The 15,125-nt window shown below is 39.2% G+C and overlaps 1 protein-coding gene across 4 annotated transcripts in view; it reads right to left on the bottom strand.

Moving 5' to 3' along the window:
* The window catches only part of ARIH2 (ariadne RBR E3 ubiquitin protein ligase 2), a 45,886-nt gene that overhangs the window by 13,508 nt on the left and 17,253 nt on the right, over positions 1–15,125 (bottom strand). For 3 of the 4 annotated variants that reach the window (XM_081320478.1, XM_081320480.1, XM_081320479.1), the window contains exons 3-5: positions 9,396–9,463; positions 6,461–6,524; positions 254–401 (exon numbers count right to left, since the gene is read on the bottom strand). In XM_081320478.1, coding sequence (XP_081176604.1) covers positions 254–401; positions 6,461–6,524; positions 9,396–9,463 — 280 coding nt within the window. Of the gene's footprint in view, positions 1–177; positions 402–6,460; positions 6,525–9,395; positions 9,464–15,125 lie in introns of those variants that run through there. The other variant, XM_081320481.1, reaches the window with a different exon arrangement.

Below are 15,125 nucleotides of genomic sequence, written 5' to 3'. Positions count from 1 at the left end.
CACTCAAAGAAGGTAGGATGTAAATGTCTGGGAGACAATCCAAAGGGCCAAAAAAGGCAGCTGTTGTCAGTCCCACAACCCAAGATAAGATCTGCTGCTATCAAAAGAAGACATAAAAAGAATGTGAGATGTTCCCCCTTGAACTGCTCCATTTTTAAGATTAAGAGAAAATTTTACCAGCAGCCGAAAGCAGTAGGTAAGAGATGCCAGTGTATCCCCAAAAGAGCCAAATGACCCATTGCTTTGCACCTACCAACTCCCACTCCATCTTTGACGAGCACGGTACAATGCTGCTCCCAACAGCTACGGCAAAACTGATGCTGACAGGCTAGAGATAATAGATTTTCCTTTCGAACCAACTGCATGCAAACTGCACAGTGCTGGGAGGAATGTACCATTGCCTGTTGAGAGAGAGAGGAGAGAGGAGAGAGGAGAGAGGAGAGAGAGAGAGAGGAGAGAGAGAGAGAGAGAGAGAGAGAGAGAGAGAGAGAGAGAGAGAGAGAGAGAGAGATTATTGATAAAGAAGAGAAATTCTGATGGCCTATTTAAATAAATAAAATGCCTTTAAATGTTAACAGATTAGTGAGAAAAGCTGTGACCTATTGTGGTATTTTAAATTCAGTTCGGTTTTATGGTCAAGAATAAGCAGTTCCTTCCTTGTGTTAGCTGCATACCACAATAACTACACCAAGACGTTAAAGTGGCTACTCCCCTCATCATCCGCTTAATTTCAAACTGGGCAACTCCCACTGAAGAAGAATCTTCAACATATTATACTTGAAGAAATGGAATAGGGTTTCCTGCCTTAGCAGGGGGTTGGACTAGATGACCTCCAAGGTCCCTTCCAACCACTACTACTACTACTACTACTACTACTACTACTACTACTAATAATAATAATAATAATAATAATTATTATTATTATTATTATTATTATTATTATTATTAGACCAGGAAGGCAGCTCGACAACTTTGCCAAATCAAGATAAAGTTAATGACACTTCCATTAACTTTACAAAGATTACCTGCAAATATGTAGCTCGCCAAAAACAAAGCATATTATATAAAGCTGTATCATGCTACGAGAGAAACAATGTTTGAGGGGTTGGGGGCTTCCAACTTTCCAAAGAACAGCAGGAGGCCCTTCCAGTTGTTAACATCATATGAAGGGGAGGGCATTTTTTCCTCCCACGTCCTTTTCAGAGCTGAAATGATGGGGATGGGAACAGATGGCTTACAAACCAGTCCAATTTATACCCTTAAAACATCCTCAAAGCCTGAAAACCACCCAAAGTTGCATTATTTATTTAGTTAGCTAGTTTTGGAGGGGTTAAAAATAGAAATAAAGGTAGTCTCACTTCCAGAAACTCACATTCTCCCTTCATCCCAATCTTAGTTTTGAATATTAAACAAATATAACACCACTAAAAGTTGGCAATTTTGTTACTAAATTCTATTATTTTTTTGTAAATTTTTTTATTGATTTTCTAATATTACATATACTTATTTGAAAAGCAACGTGGCGGGTGAGTACAATAATTCTATTACATATAGATATCATTTGTACAAATCTCCAACTATTACAATAACCATTCCCTCTCTTTCACCCTTAGTATATACTGTCTCACGTTTAAACTAATACAATTCTTATTCTATCGTTCAAATAAAAAGTAACTTTCTAACATTTATCAATAGTTTTTAATTTATGTATATCTTAATTGTTTTAACATTCAATCTTTTAGACAATCAATAACCTAATATTTTTTTTCAGTTTTAATTTTCCATTAATCTTTAAAATTAATGTTTAATATTTATCATTTCCAAGTTTTAAATGATCCCAATTCCTTTATCACAATTACTCCCAACATCTAGTGTTCAGGGTACACATCTTATCCATATAACTTCTCGCCATCTACATCTACAAATTAATAATACTATATAATATTCTTATTTTCTAATAATTCTCAAGTATCTTAAAATCTTAAATTTAATAACCAAATTTTCTTTAATTGCCTTGTTTAATGCTTCCTCTCTTTTCCTCTTTATATCTACTATCTCATATTCAAAACTAATATTTTTTTCCCTTACTGCTATATAAAGGTATAATTGTTACTTCAATAAAGTTTTAATTTTTAATTTTAATCCCATTTATATCCCGCCCTTCTCCGACGACTCAGGGCGGCTTACAATCTAAAGCACAATGTGCTTAGCAATAGCCTTCATTCTATGTATATACCTGCTTATTAGGGCTTTCGGGGGCCCCCAAGCGGCATTTTTACAAAGTCAGCTTAATTGCCCCCAACAATCTGGGTCCTCATTTTACCTACCTCGGAAGGATGGAAGGCTGAGTCAACCTTGAGCCTGGTGGGATGCGAACCTGCACTAATTGCAGGTTATATATAACTTATATAACTTATATCTTATCTTAATCACCTTTACATGATGTTTATGCACAAATCAATATTTAATTGTTAATATTTATACTTCTGAGATTTACATGACCAAAATTTTCTTTATCTCAACTCATAATAAGGTTACGAAGGCTGCCTTTCCTTTTCTGGGAACTGTGTTAAACAGACCCTGGCAAATTATTACATAAGATGAGAGGTGCAAGTATATTTTATATATTGCACATCACTTGGTTCACAATACAGATAGTCCATGGAATTGCTGATACCAAGCGACATGGCTGTAAAACACAAAATAAAGTGACCATGCCACTTAGTGATGGAGGTTCAGGCAGTCCCAACTGTCAAGCAAGAACCACAAATGACTGCAACTTCTGACTTCCTGCCAGCTTTCCCATTGACTTTGCTTGTGGAAAGCTGGCAGGGAACATATGAAATTGTGATCACGTGACCATGGCTTGCTGCTACATCATAATCACAAGCTGAGGATGCTGTGATAAAGAACTTCAAGGGCAATCCAAAACGATCACTCATTCTGCACCATCATAAGTTTGAATGATTGCTGTATATTATTACTATGGCAATTTTGTTTTCTTATTTCAAAAACCTTTACAACAATTTTTTAAATTGCACAATTCTATTTAGAATACAATGGAAATACAAAAATGCTTTGAGAAGAAAGCAGCATTGTAATCAATCTTATTTGGAATAAAGAATAACTACGTAGCATCTTTTTTTTTTTATTGAAAAGTTTTAAAATACAGTTTTCCCCTTAAGAAACCCCCCTTCCCCCTCCCTGCTCCCCCCCTACCTCCCCCCAACCTCCCTCCCTTCCCCCCTCCCTCCACCCTCCCCCTCCCCCCCCCGACTTCCCAGAGCTAAATACAAGGTATATATATAAAAAGCAATCATAAACAATCATATACTAACAACTATAAGTTCTAAAATCCATCACTCTCTAGCTTATATAGAATAAGACACACCTTAACAATATTAAATATATATAAAAAACTAGAATAAAAAAAAAGAAAAAAAAACGAAAGAAGACTTATTCAAATGCTACATAAAACTTCTTAACCCTATACTTGTTCTGGATAAACTCAATCCATTTTCTCCATTCCATAATATAGCGTTCTTGCGAATGATCTTTCAAATAAGCCGAAATCTTCGCCATCTCTGCCAGGTCGGAAACCTTTAAAGTCCACTCCTCTATGGTCGGCAGTTCCTCTTTCTTCCAATATTGACCTATCAAAAGTCTTGCCGCCGTAATTAAGTTCAACATCAGCTTAGTGTCCACAACTGTAGCGTCTGCAGTTATTCCCAACAAAAAAAGTTGCGGACAAAACTTTATCCTCTGTTTAAAAATCTTCTGCATATTCCACCAGACTTTTATCCAAAAAGCCTTAACCTTTTTACAAGTCCACCATATGTGGAAATACGTTGCATCTTCATCACCACACCTCCAACACTTAGGCTGATAATTTGGATACATACTTGCAAGCTTTTTAGGATCTAGATGCCATCTATAAAACATTTTGTAAAAGTTCTCTCTTAAATTTTGAGCTTGTGTAAATTTTATGTTCCTCACCCAAATCTTTTCCCACATGTCTATTGTAATAACTTCCTGGATATTTTGGGCCCATTTTATCATACAGTCCTTAACAAGCTCTGTTTCCGAGTCAATCTCTATCAATACAAGGTATATCCGTTTAATATGTGCTAACCCCTGATTTCTAATCTGCTTTATCAAATTTCCATCAGTCATTGTAAATCCATTTTTCTGGTCTTCTTTCCACCTGGCCTGTAATTGAATATATTGAAACCAAGATTGAACAACCTTCTCTTCTCGCAAGAGGCTATATGATTTCAAACACCAAACATTCCTTTCCAGGCTTAAAATTTCCTTGTACGTAGTCACATCATGTTTGAAACCAGCATGTATATTTTCTATTGCGTGTTTTGGAATTGCCCACAATGGTATCTTGCTGCTTAGCTTATGTCTATACTTCTTCCAAACTCTCAGCAATGCCTGTCTTAAAATATGCATCCTAAACACCGTATCTACCTTCTTATCATACAACAAATATGCATGCCAGCCAAACAACAAATCATGGCCCTCAAGATTTAATAACCTCAATTGCGTCAAATTAATCCAATCACTTATTCCTACTAATGCAGCAGCTTCATAATATAATTTAAGATTAGGCAGTTTAAGGCCACCTCTCTCACGAGTATCCTGCATAATCTTAAGTTTAACTCGTGGCTTTTTCCCTGCCCACACAAATTTATTGATACCTCGCTGCCATTCCTCCAGATTAGAATCTTTCTTAAGAATCGGTATCATTTGAAACAAAAATAAAAATTTGGGCAGGACATTCATTTTCACTGCTGCAATCCGTCCCAACAAAGACAATTGCAATTTTTGCCAACTCTCCAATTCCTTTTGAATTTTCCCCCATAGTTTTTCATAATTATTTTTATATAGCTTTGTATTAGAGGGCGACAAAATCACCCCCAGATATTTAACCCTTTTAACAATCTCAAATCCAGTTAATCCTTCTAAGAGAGCCTTCTGTGAAACTGTCATATTTCTAGCCAAAATTTTAGTTTTCTGTATATTTACTTTAAATCCAGAAACCTACCCATATTGTGTTATTATCTCCATCAGGTCCACAACAGAGTTCTCTGGCTGGGTCACTGTAACAACCAGATCATCTGCAAATGCTCTCAATCTATAGTCCTGATCCCCAACTTGTATCCCTTTAATTTTTTCCGAGTTCCGAATCTTAGCCAATAGTATCTCTAATGTTAACACAAATAACAAGGGCGATAACGGACACCCTTGCCTTGTGCCCTTCTCAATATTACATGCTGCTGTCAGGCTATTGTTAACTATGATTCGGGCAGTTTGTTTTTGATATAATGCCCTAATCGGCTGTAAAAAATTTTCCCCAAAATCCATTTTATCTAAAACTTTCAACAAAAATTGCCAATTCAATTGATCAAAGGCCTTTTCAGCATCTAAAAAAATTAGCGCTGCAGAGATCTGGTTGTGCCTTTCCAAAAACTCTAACACATCAACTATATGTCTCACATTATTTTTCATTTGCCTACCACTAATAAACCCCGTTTGATCCCCATGAATCACCTGTTGCAGAACCCTCATCAGTCTATTAGCCAAAACCTTAGCAAATATCTTATAATCTGTATTTAAAAGCGATATCGGTCTGTAATTTTTAACTAAAGTAGCATCCTGGTCTTCCTTCGGAATCAAAGAGATAAAAGCTGTTCTCCAAGACGGAGGCACCTTTTCCCCCCCTCTGGATTGTCTGGAATAGTTCCTTTAACGGTTTTATCATCTCTAATTGTAAGTTTTTATAATAGGCCGCAGTCAAGCCATCCGTGCCTGGTGCTTTATCCACCTTCAGTTCCTTAATAGCTATAAAAATTTCTTCTTCTGTAATCAGTTGATTAATCCCCTCTTTTTGTACTTGCGTAAGAACCGGGATGCTAGCCTTCTCCAAATACTTATCAATATCTTTTGCATTAATGTCCTCTTTAGTATATAATTTCGAGTAAAAATCCACAAAGGCATCCTTAATAAGATTCTGTTGATACACAACCCTTCCTTTATACTCAATCTTATCTATATTAGATGCCCTTTGTTTTTTCCTCAGTCTATAAGCTAACCATCTGCCTGGTTTATTAGCATTGCAGAAAGTATTATGCCTAGCAAACCGCAGATTGGTCGCCACTTGATCAGCCATTAATTTATCAAATTGTCCTCTTAACAGTCTAATAGCCTCCTTGATCTTCACATCCTCTGGGTTCAAAATCAAAGCCTTTTCTTTTTCCTTTATTTCATTCTCCAGTTCTTTCCTTCTAGTTTCCACTGCACGTCTATGTCTATTATTCATATATATCAACACCCCTCTGCTACGTAGCATCTTTGAATTACATGCATTCAAAATATTTATTTATTTAGTAAATATACGTGCTGCCTACCTCACTAACCAGAGTGACTCTTGGCCTTAGAAAATCGAGTTACTCACGTGTTTGAATGAGGCAGGCTGAACCCTTGCTTCCACTAGCAATTGAACTGAATTAGATGTGTTCCTGAGAGCAGAAAAAAAAATTAGACAGATATAGGGCCATACCTGTGAAATTAATGAATTCATCAGGTCACAATCTTAAATCAATAAATACCATAATCAACTTTTCCTGGCAAAGCCAGCTCATGAAGGTTAACAAAAATATTATTAATAACAAAATCAAATGGAAAATAACCACCATCATAAACAATTATATTAGTAATTTTTTTAAAAAAAAACACACATAAAAATATAGACGTAAAATGCAGTTGATACATTATAAAACTAATACAGAGGAAAGTTTCAGCGGAACAAATACATTTCCAGGTTGCTGTTAAATTTAGTCAGAGAAGCAAGTTGAACTATGGAGAAAGGAATTCCAAAATTCCAAACTGCAGCTTTTGGAATACAACATACAGGGGCAATCGTTCAATCAAATAAGTGGGTCTCAGCTATATGGAGATGTATGTCTTGAATCTACCTTGGAAACCTACGGAAAACTGGTGCAAAAAGAGCAGGAGAATGCCCCTTCCTTTCACCTGAAGCACAGGATAGAAATGTGGCCTCTGCGTTCTGTACCTAACTGCAATTTCTTGGCTTTTCTTCTAAGGTACTGTTGTGATTCAGTGTCAGCCTGTGGGTTTGGAGGAGGAGGAGCAGGAGGAGGAGGAGGAGAGGATTGGAGAGCTTGCAGAGGAAAGTTCTGAGGCATCGCACAGCTGTCAGCCAGGCCCCTCCCGTCTTGTTCCTCCTCAGACCCAGCTGTGTGAGCCTGAAAGCTTGGACGAAGATGATTCACAGCGGGCTTTGTTCAAGGACGCCCGAAGCAGGAGGCAGACAAGCAGGAGTAAACAAAGGAAGGCAATGAGGCACCTCGGGAGGAGGCAAAGAGAAGCCACCCCTTGAAATTGTGTTTAAAAGGGGAATGAGTGGGAGGTGCTGGTTGCTGAAGGCAACCGTTTGCAGAGCTTCTGATATAGTCTCGGTCTGTATTTGTTTTACTCTGTTTTGAACTGTTTCGTTTAGTTTTTGCACATAAATTTGGTTGGCTTACTTTCAGCCTATTGACTTTTGAAAAGGGGTTGTCCCTGACATTTCTGCAGGGCCGGTAGTAGGCTGGAACAGAACAGGTACTGCCACCAGCACATATTACATCAATTTTAAAAAAAGGTCACCAATCCATGGATTGGACATTTCCAAAAATGAGATCAGTTGAAGAATCTCATGAAGTTGGAAATAATCTTAAACACAAGTTCCAAAGTAAAGGTATTTTAAGAGATAGTGAAGAATTACCGGTATTGAGCAAAATGCTGCACAACAAAGGCGGTAATCTTGTTTTCAGCTGAGATCATAATTCAGTGTTGTAGGGCTACACTCCAAAAATGGGTACAGAAGTAGCAGAAGATGGGGACATAGCAAGAACAACAGTTCTGTTACAGAAGAGTTGTCAGTCAGGGAGAGAGAGAGATGTATACACAGGCACATTTTTTGAGTTATTATGCCAGTCTAAGTATTTTTCAGTGGTCAGTTTCCAATTCCAATCTTAGCGGATCCAATACTATTCTCAAACCCAGCTTGTTACAAAATGTAACGGTGTGATTTGCTACCCAATTCTGATGGCGGATGAAGAAAGAGCTGCGCATCAAAACCTCAGGATGGTGGAAGGTGTAGCCAGTGATGTTACATTCATCCACCATAAAGGGTCAGATGACTTTTAATGCCCTTTAGCTATAAAGACAGTAGAGATAGTCCTTGCTTACTGTCCACCCATTCAGTGACCGTTCAAAGTTACAACAGTGCTGACCAACAGTGCTTTGCGACAGGTCCTCAAAGTTGTCATTGTCGCAGTATACCCGCAATCACCTGCCTACAGTTTGGGTGTTTGGCAACCAGCATGCATTTACAATGGTCATAAAAGTGTCCTGCAGTCACATGATGGCCATTTGCGACTTTCACAGCCAGTTTCCAACAAGCAAAGTCAATGGGGAAATTGGCAGGAAGTTGCAATTTGCAGTCACGTTGTGCTTGACTACCTGTGATGATTCGCCTCATGGCCACAGCTGGAAATAATGCCTCACACCCTGAATGGTATCTCTTTACTCTCCTACCATCAGGTAGGAGATATAGGAGTATAGCCAGCCGCACCAACAGGCTGAAAAACAGCTTTTATCCGTGGGCTACTAGGCTTTTGAATGAGAAATACTTTTTGTGAATTTTACGCAGAATTGACTTGGGAGGCCGGTGTGTGGTGTAGTTGGTTCACATGGTGTAGTAAGATGAAGGGTTTGTTGTCACTGTGTGTTGGGGGGTGGGAGCACAAAGGTAAGTTCAGCTAATCTCAATGTACACATAGTTGTACTTTGACAATAAAGGTTCATTCAATGGTCACATTTCACTTTATGACCACACAGTGACAAAATTCCCAGTCCCAATTGTGGTCAGTGAGGACTGCCTATACATAAACTGAATTCATTATTCAAAATCCTAAACATAAGGCAATAAATCTTTGTCATTTTTCCTCACTCAATTCATTTCTGGGACTAATCCACATTATAGATTTCACTAGGGCAGGGGTAGACAACCTTGGCTCTTTTATGACTCATGGATTTCAACTCCCAGAATTCCTGAGCCAGCATATTCAATTTTGGGAGTTGAAGTCCACGAGTCATAAAAGAGCCAAGGTTGCCTACTCCTGCACTAGGGCAACCTTACAAGCAAGTCCATAAAGTTAGGAGAACGAACAGAGAGAGGTATTTTACCATGGTTCTGATCCAAACATATGGTGGGTTTTTAAAATATTTCTTTACAAGAATCTAACAAGAGAAACAATATTTGTGCCTGCTTTCATTGTAAAGCATCAAAGATGATTTACACATATCTAAGGTCATATGCTTACCTTTCCAAAATTTCCGAGATTTGCCAATGGAAGCTAACTAATACAAGTTTAGCTACTGCGTGAGATACCTAAGAGGGGAGAGAAAGAGAAAGAGAAAGAAAAAAATGAATTTATGAATAGTAGAATTATAAAACACGCATGGCCTGCAACTACATTTATGTTTCACAATTTGAGAAATGTTTTGAGGAAAGTTGAGGATCCCTTCCTGTTTATTGTTTTTCTTTTATGCACTATGCTTTTCAGTTTCATATCGGAATAAAACGTATCTGCCATCCAAGAGTGTACGTTGTTCATTCCAATTTCAAAATTTTAGCACTAAAAGGAAGCCCAAAGTCTGCCTTCTGTAAACAATATGAATATTGTTCTTTTTTTCCTATTTAGGATTTACTTTAGAGATAAGTGGCAGGTGGCTCACCATGTACAATATATTTGGACTTCAGTTCTTTTCAGATCTATGCAGCTGGAAAAACAATAAAGAAGGATGGAAGTTCCACTGAATAACATTTGGGCTGCCTTGTGCTTTGAACCTTTTATCTATTAATAACTGGAGGGAAGATTCACCAGAGAAGATTCCTATCTCACGTCAAACTGCAACACAGTCCAGCTGTTCATGGACAGCATTCACAGTAAGCAATATAGTTTTGCTTGGCTTAACACAGTATGGAATCCTGTATTTGTGCTTTGTAAATCATGGTTTACGGCTCAGTGCCTGTCAAACTGGAAATCATGGATTCTGCATGGTTAAGCAACTCCAATCTGTTCCCCAAAAGAGCAAATATATCTAGCACATATGACATCATAGCTCCTTCACAAATGGCCAATATCTAGCACTGTGTAACTTTTTTTCATTATTCGTCACTATGTCATCTCTTTCACTTTAATTGTATTCTGAGTACTTATTACTGTGGAATAGAGTTAATGCAAAAATCTGTGATAAATACAAAATGCAAAATAACTATCCAGAAGATGCAAAATTTGCAAAAATGACATGACTCAATGCTTAAGGTACAATAGACCAGAATTAGAAGAACTAGGTAAAGAACTGAGTACAGAATTACTGCACCTGATCACTAGAAGAACTATTAGCTGTGTAGTAACTTGGTCACCTCTGAGGGAATTGCTAACAATTTGTTTTTCAAAAGCTAGGGAAATTGTACTTAAGCAGCTGAATAAAGGGGACAATATCAGAAATTATGTTTTATAATATCAGAATTCAAAAAATACACTATCAAATCGTACCCCGATGGTGAAATTGAAAACGTGTTTAGTACATTCAAGATCTGGAACACAAATACCATGAAAGCACAACATTTGTCACTCCAAAAATGATTTTCAAAGAAGTGTCTTGTCCTCTGAGCGGCAGGGGAAAGTCTAATGAGTGCCAGGCAGTCCTGTAACTCTACTACCAAGGACTGCTACTGAGGTTTCTCCGTTATCCCCCACTATTCTGAATTTTAAAAAAGCTTCCAGAAAAGCTTCAGAAAAATTATGCATGCAGAAGAATACAAACTGAAGCAATTCACATATTTTATAGCCAGAAATTAAGGTTGCCTCTGATAAGCAACTACCCTAATAAATAATGATGCTTATTAATACAAATGACCTGACAGTCCAATATGTATTCATTATAGGAGGGCAAATCGGAAATAAACTTCTGTTTGGTTATCAATAACAGACACTCAAAAGTTCTTGGGTGCATCTAGCGGTGTGCGGGTGAGCATTATCGTGAACTAACACCACACCGGAATTCAGCATGCCCCGATGCTTGTTAGGAATGGCTCATCTGAGTTTTCGTAATGTTTCACAGTGGAATACTGAATTGGTGGTCGAACCACACTCCATGCACTTCACAAGCAGTACTCCTTTGGCATCTTCACATTTGTCAGGATTTTCTATGGCACCACTTCCAGTATGGGGTTGGTTCACGATAATGCTCACCCGCACACCGCTAGATGCACCCAAGAACTTTTGAAGCAGTTCCATGGGGATGTTTTTGATCCCCCCCCAATAGCCCATATTTGGCACTGAGTGATTACTACTAAGGAATTTCAAAGCTTGTAAGACGTTATGACAAGTGCCTCAATTTGACTGGCAATTATGTCAAAAAGTAATGCAATGTTGTAGTTTTCTAATGTGAATAATAAAAGTTCTGTATCTGTCACTGATAACCAAACAGGGGTTTATTTCTGAATTGCCCTCGTACAATAGGTTATTTAGCATCTGAAGATACAGATAAACCTTGACTTATGATTACAATTGGAATCATAGCCGTTAAGTGAATGATATGGTTGTTAGGTGAATCTGGCTTCCTTCACTGGGAAGGCTGCCAATAGCAAACAAAGGACCCAGGGATGATGCAAGCATAATAAATACGTGCCAGTTATCAAGTGCCTGAATTTTGATCATGTGAACATGGGGATTCTGTGATGGTCGTGAGTGCAAAGACTAGTCATTTTTCCAATGCCATCGTAACTTAGAACAGCCATTAAACAAAAGGTTGTAAGTTAAGGACCATCTGTACTACTGAATCCATACAAAATGATTTGTATCACAGAATACTTACAGATGGCCTGGGTAGTCCAGATCACCTATCATTGTGCAGAGGATTGCAAAACTTGATTAATAAAAAACACTAAGAACTGGCATCATCTTGATTTACAGCTGGATAGCAGTAAATGATGATTGGATGATTATCTTCATCTAAAAAGCTGATATTTCCATTTTTCTCCACAGGCCTGATGCATGGCAAATGCAGTAAGGGTCCACTAAGCTAAATTGCAAAATAGAGAGTCTATGCTGCTCCTTTTCCAGCTACTTAACCAGTATTTATGTATTGCTTTTTGTGCTCAATTCTAAAACTGTTTTTAAAGATTACAGCAATTACAGCGCATCATAAAAGAAGCAACTTGAAACTTGTAGTATCTGAAATTTTTCAATGAAATGAACACCTAATATCTGAGGTGAGGGGAACTAAACAAGGGGGAAAATATGAAGATTCTTTTAAAAAGAGATTAAAAGGGTGACATCATTCCCAAATAACTAAAAGATCACAGTAATAGAAACTTTGTGGTAATAAATACTATAGATCAGGAAAGATGATATAGAGCAGACATGTCAAACACAAGGCCCGGGGGCCAGATCCGGCCCACGAAGTGGTTTTATGTGGCCCACAAAGCCATCCTGGAAACAGTGAGGGAACGGCCCCCACTGCCTTGGCCCTGGCCCAGAGACCCTCCTTCTGCCAGAGACCCTCAGATCTGTCCCACTGCTGCCCAGGCCCCCATAGGCACCCTTGATGCCAATGATGTAGAGCTGGCCACGCCCACCCAGTAGGCCACACCCTCTAGCCACGCCCAAGCAGTAGGCCACACCCACCCTGGCCATACCCACCCGGCCTCCTGAGGGCAACCCCAATGCTGATGCGGCCCTCAATGAAATTGAGTTTGACACCCTTGATATAGAGGCTAGGAAGTGCTAAGTAAAAAGGAAGCCAATAGACAAAAGACTTTCTCAAGAGATCAGAAACATTGTCTAATAATACACAAAAACCACGAGAATAAAGGCTTGCCCTTAAAGAAATATTGGAAGTAAAAATTTCAAAATGCTAAAAGAAATTGTTATCTAATTAGACAATTACTAACAATAATTTAAAAACATAAAAAAACAGGATAATATTGGATGACAGAAGTTAAAACCCCAAAAACTGAAAAAGACTACAGAAAAAAAAATTAAAACTGTTTGTGTCTGTTTTTACTACAACAGATATAAGGAAAATGTTGGTGGGTTTCCTTGTATGAATTGCAGGCTTCAAGTCCTTGCACAACATTTCTGAAGAATTAAGGTCAGGATGTTGACTTGGCCCTTGTATAACATTAATTTTCCTTTGTTTTAACCATTTAATTTGTGTCACTGTCTTGATGAATGACCGACCTACTTTCTCCTGAGCATTTTCTCTGATGCTCTGTAAATAGTGTGCCACTTATTCTTAAAACAGACCCATCTGTTTTTCCTAAAAACTGGCTGTATTTCCACTGCAGACAAATTCAGGGAACGTTTAACCACGTTTGCTGAAGAAGCTAGAAAAGATTTTGCAAATGAGCAAAGCAATTATGACTCATCTAGTTAATTCCCAGTTTGCAAACGATTAAAGTGTTGGACACAGACATAAAACAAGTCAAGAATAAACTGGAAAATAAGTGATGTATCGCAGAATGCACCTCACGTTAAGTCATCGGTGAGCCATAAAACTTTCAAGATGTCATAAAATATTGAATGGATATAGCTATGTTTTAGGTTCCTGTTTTTCCTTGTTTTCTTTCTTTCTTTTTTTTGTATTGGTTCTATTGTTTCATTTGTTTTTATTGCTTCTGCTAGCCATCCAGAATTGTGTGGCACAAGATAGGCAGCCACACAAATCTTTTAAATAAATAATTAAAACATAGCACAAAACGTAAGGTTCACGCCAAACCATCCGAAAAAGTACACGATGTATAAATGTTTCTATTTCAGATCTAGAAGCCTCTGAGTAAAGATAGGGAATTACCGTATATACTTGAGTATAAGCCGACTCGAGTATAAGCCGAGACCCCCAATTTCACCCCCAAAAACTGGAAAAAGTTATTGACTCGAGTATAAGCCGATCCGCCGTTCTGCAAGCCTCCGCCGCCGGAGGCTAGATCCGCACTCTGCAAGCCTCTGCCGCCAGCAGAGGCTCGATCCGCCATTTTGCAAGCCTGAATACACAGGAATACCCTGTGTGGCCGCGGCTCTCGGGGAAGCCCTGGCTGTCCGCTTCCTCGCTCCACGCTGCCATTCGGGGCCCGCGCGTTCCCTGGGCAAATCGCGGCGCCCAGCAGGCGAGGAAACACGCCCGCTCCAGTCGCCCCCCCTTCCCTCAGGAGACGCGAAGCAAGTGACCGCCCGGAGCTTACCGAGGACTTGCGCGCGGCCGAGGCTTCGGTGCTTCCAGGATCGCGCGCACCTCTCCCAAGCCGTCGCCGTCCGGAGACCTGCCGAAGTTTGGGGAGGTTTGGGGAGGTGCGCGCGCACCTCCCCAAACCTCCCCAAACGTCGGCAGGTCTCCGGACCTCCGCGCCCTGCCTGCCTGCTTCTTTCCGCTGCGGAAAGAAGCAGGCAGGCAGGGCGCGGAGGTCCGGAGACCTGCCGACGTTTGGGGAGGTTTGCGCGCGCACCTCCCCAAACCTCCCCAAACTTCGGCAGGTCTCCGGACGGCGGTGGCTTGGGAGAGGTGCGCACGATCCCGGAAGCACCAAAGCCTCGGCCGCGCACAAGTCCTCGTTAAGTTTTTTTGTTGACTGGAGTATAAGCCGAAGTGGAATTTTTCAGCCCAAAAAGTGGGCTGAAAAATTCGGCTTATACTCAAGTATATACGGTAAATGTACCTGGTTGTGTAGGTATAACAAACACGATGAAACAGGGATATAAAAAGGACAAGGAAAGACATATTGGGGAAGCTGTTGCTCTTTTTGTAACAGAACATATAACATCTAATATCCTAAATATCCTAAATATTGGAAGACCACAGGGTACTGGTCACAAACGTAATTAGATCTGGAAATCTGTTATGGCCCAGCTAATCAAAACAACGATCTGTTGAATGACCATTGAGTGACAGTAATCAATGAGAATGATTCTGAGATGGTGAAAAAAGAGTTAGATGCATAGGATGCATAGGAAATGTTCGTGTAATAATGGTGGGTTTCAGTTATC

This window comes from Vipera berus, assembly GCF_964194415.1.
Source record: "Vipera berus genome assembly, chromosome: 2".
NCBI lineage: Eukaryota > Metazoa > Chordata > Lepidosauria > Squamata > Viperidae > Vipera > Vipera berus.
Note: the sequence above shows the minus strand (reverse complement) of the source record. Positions and strands in the feature narration are given on the sequence as shown.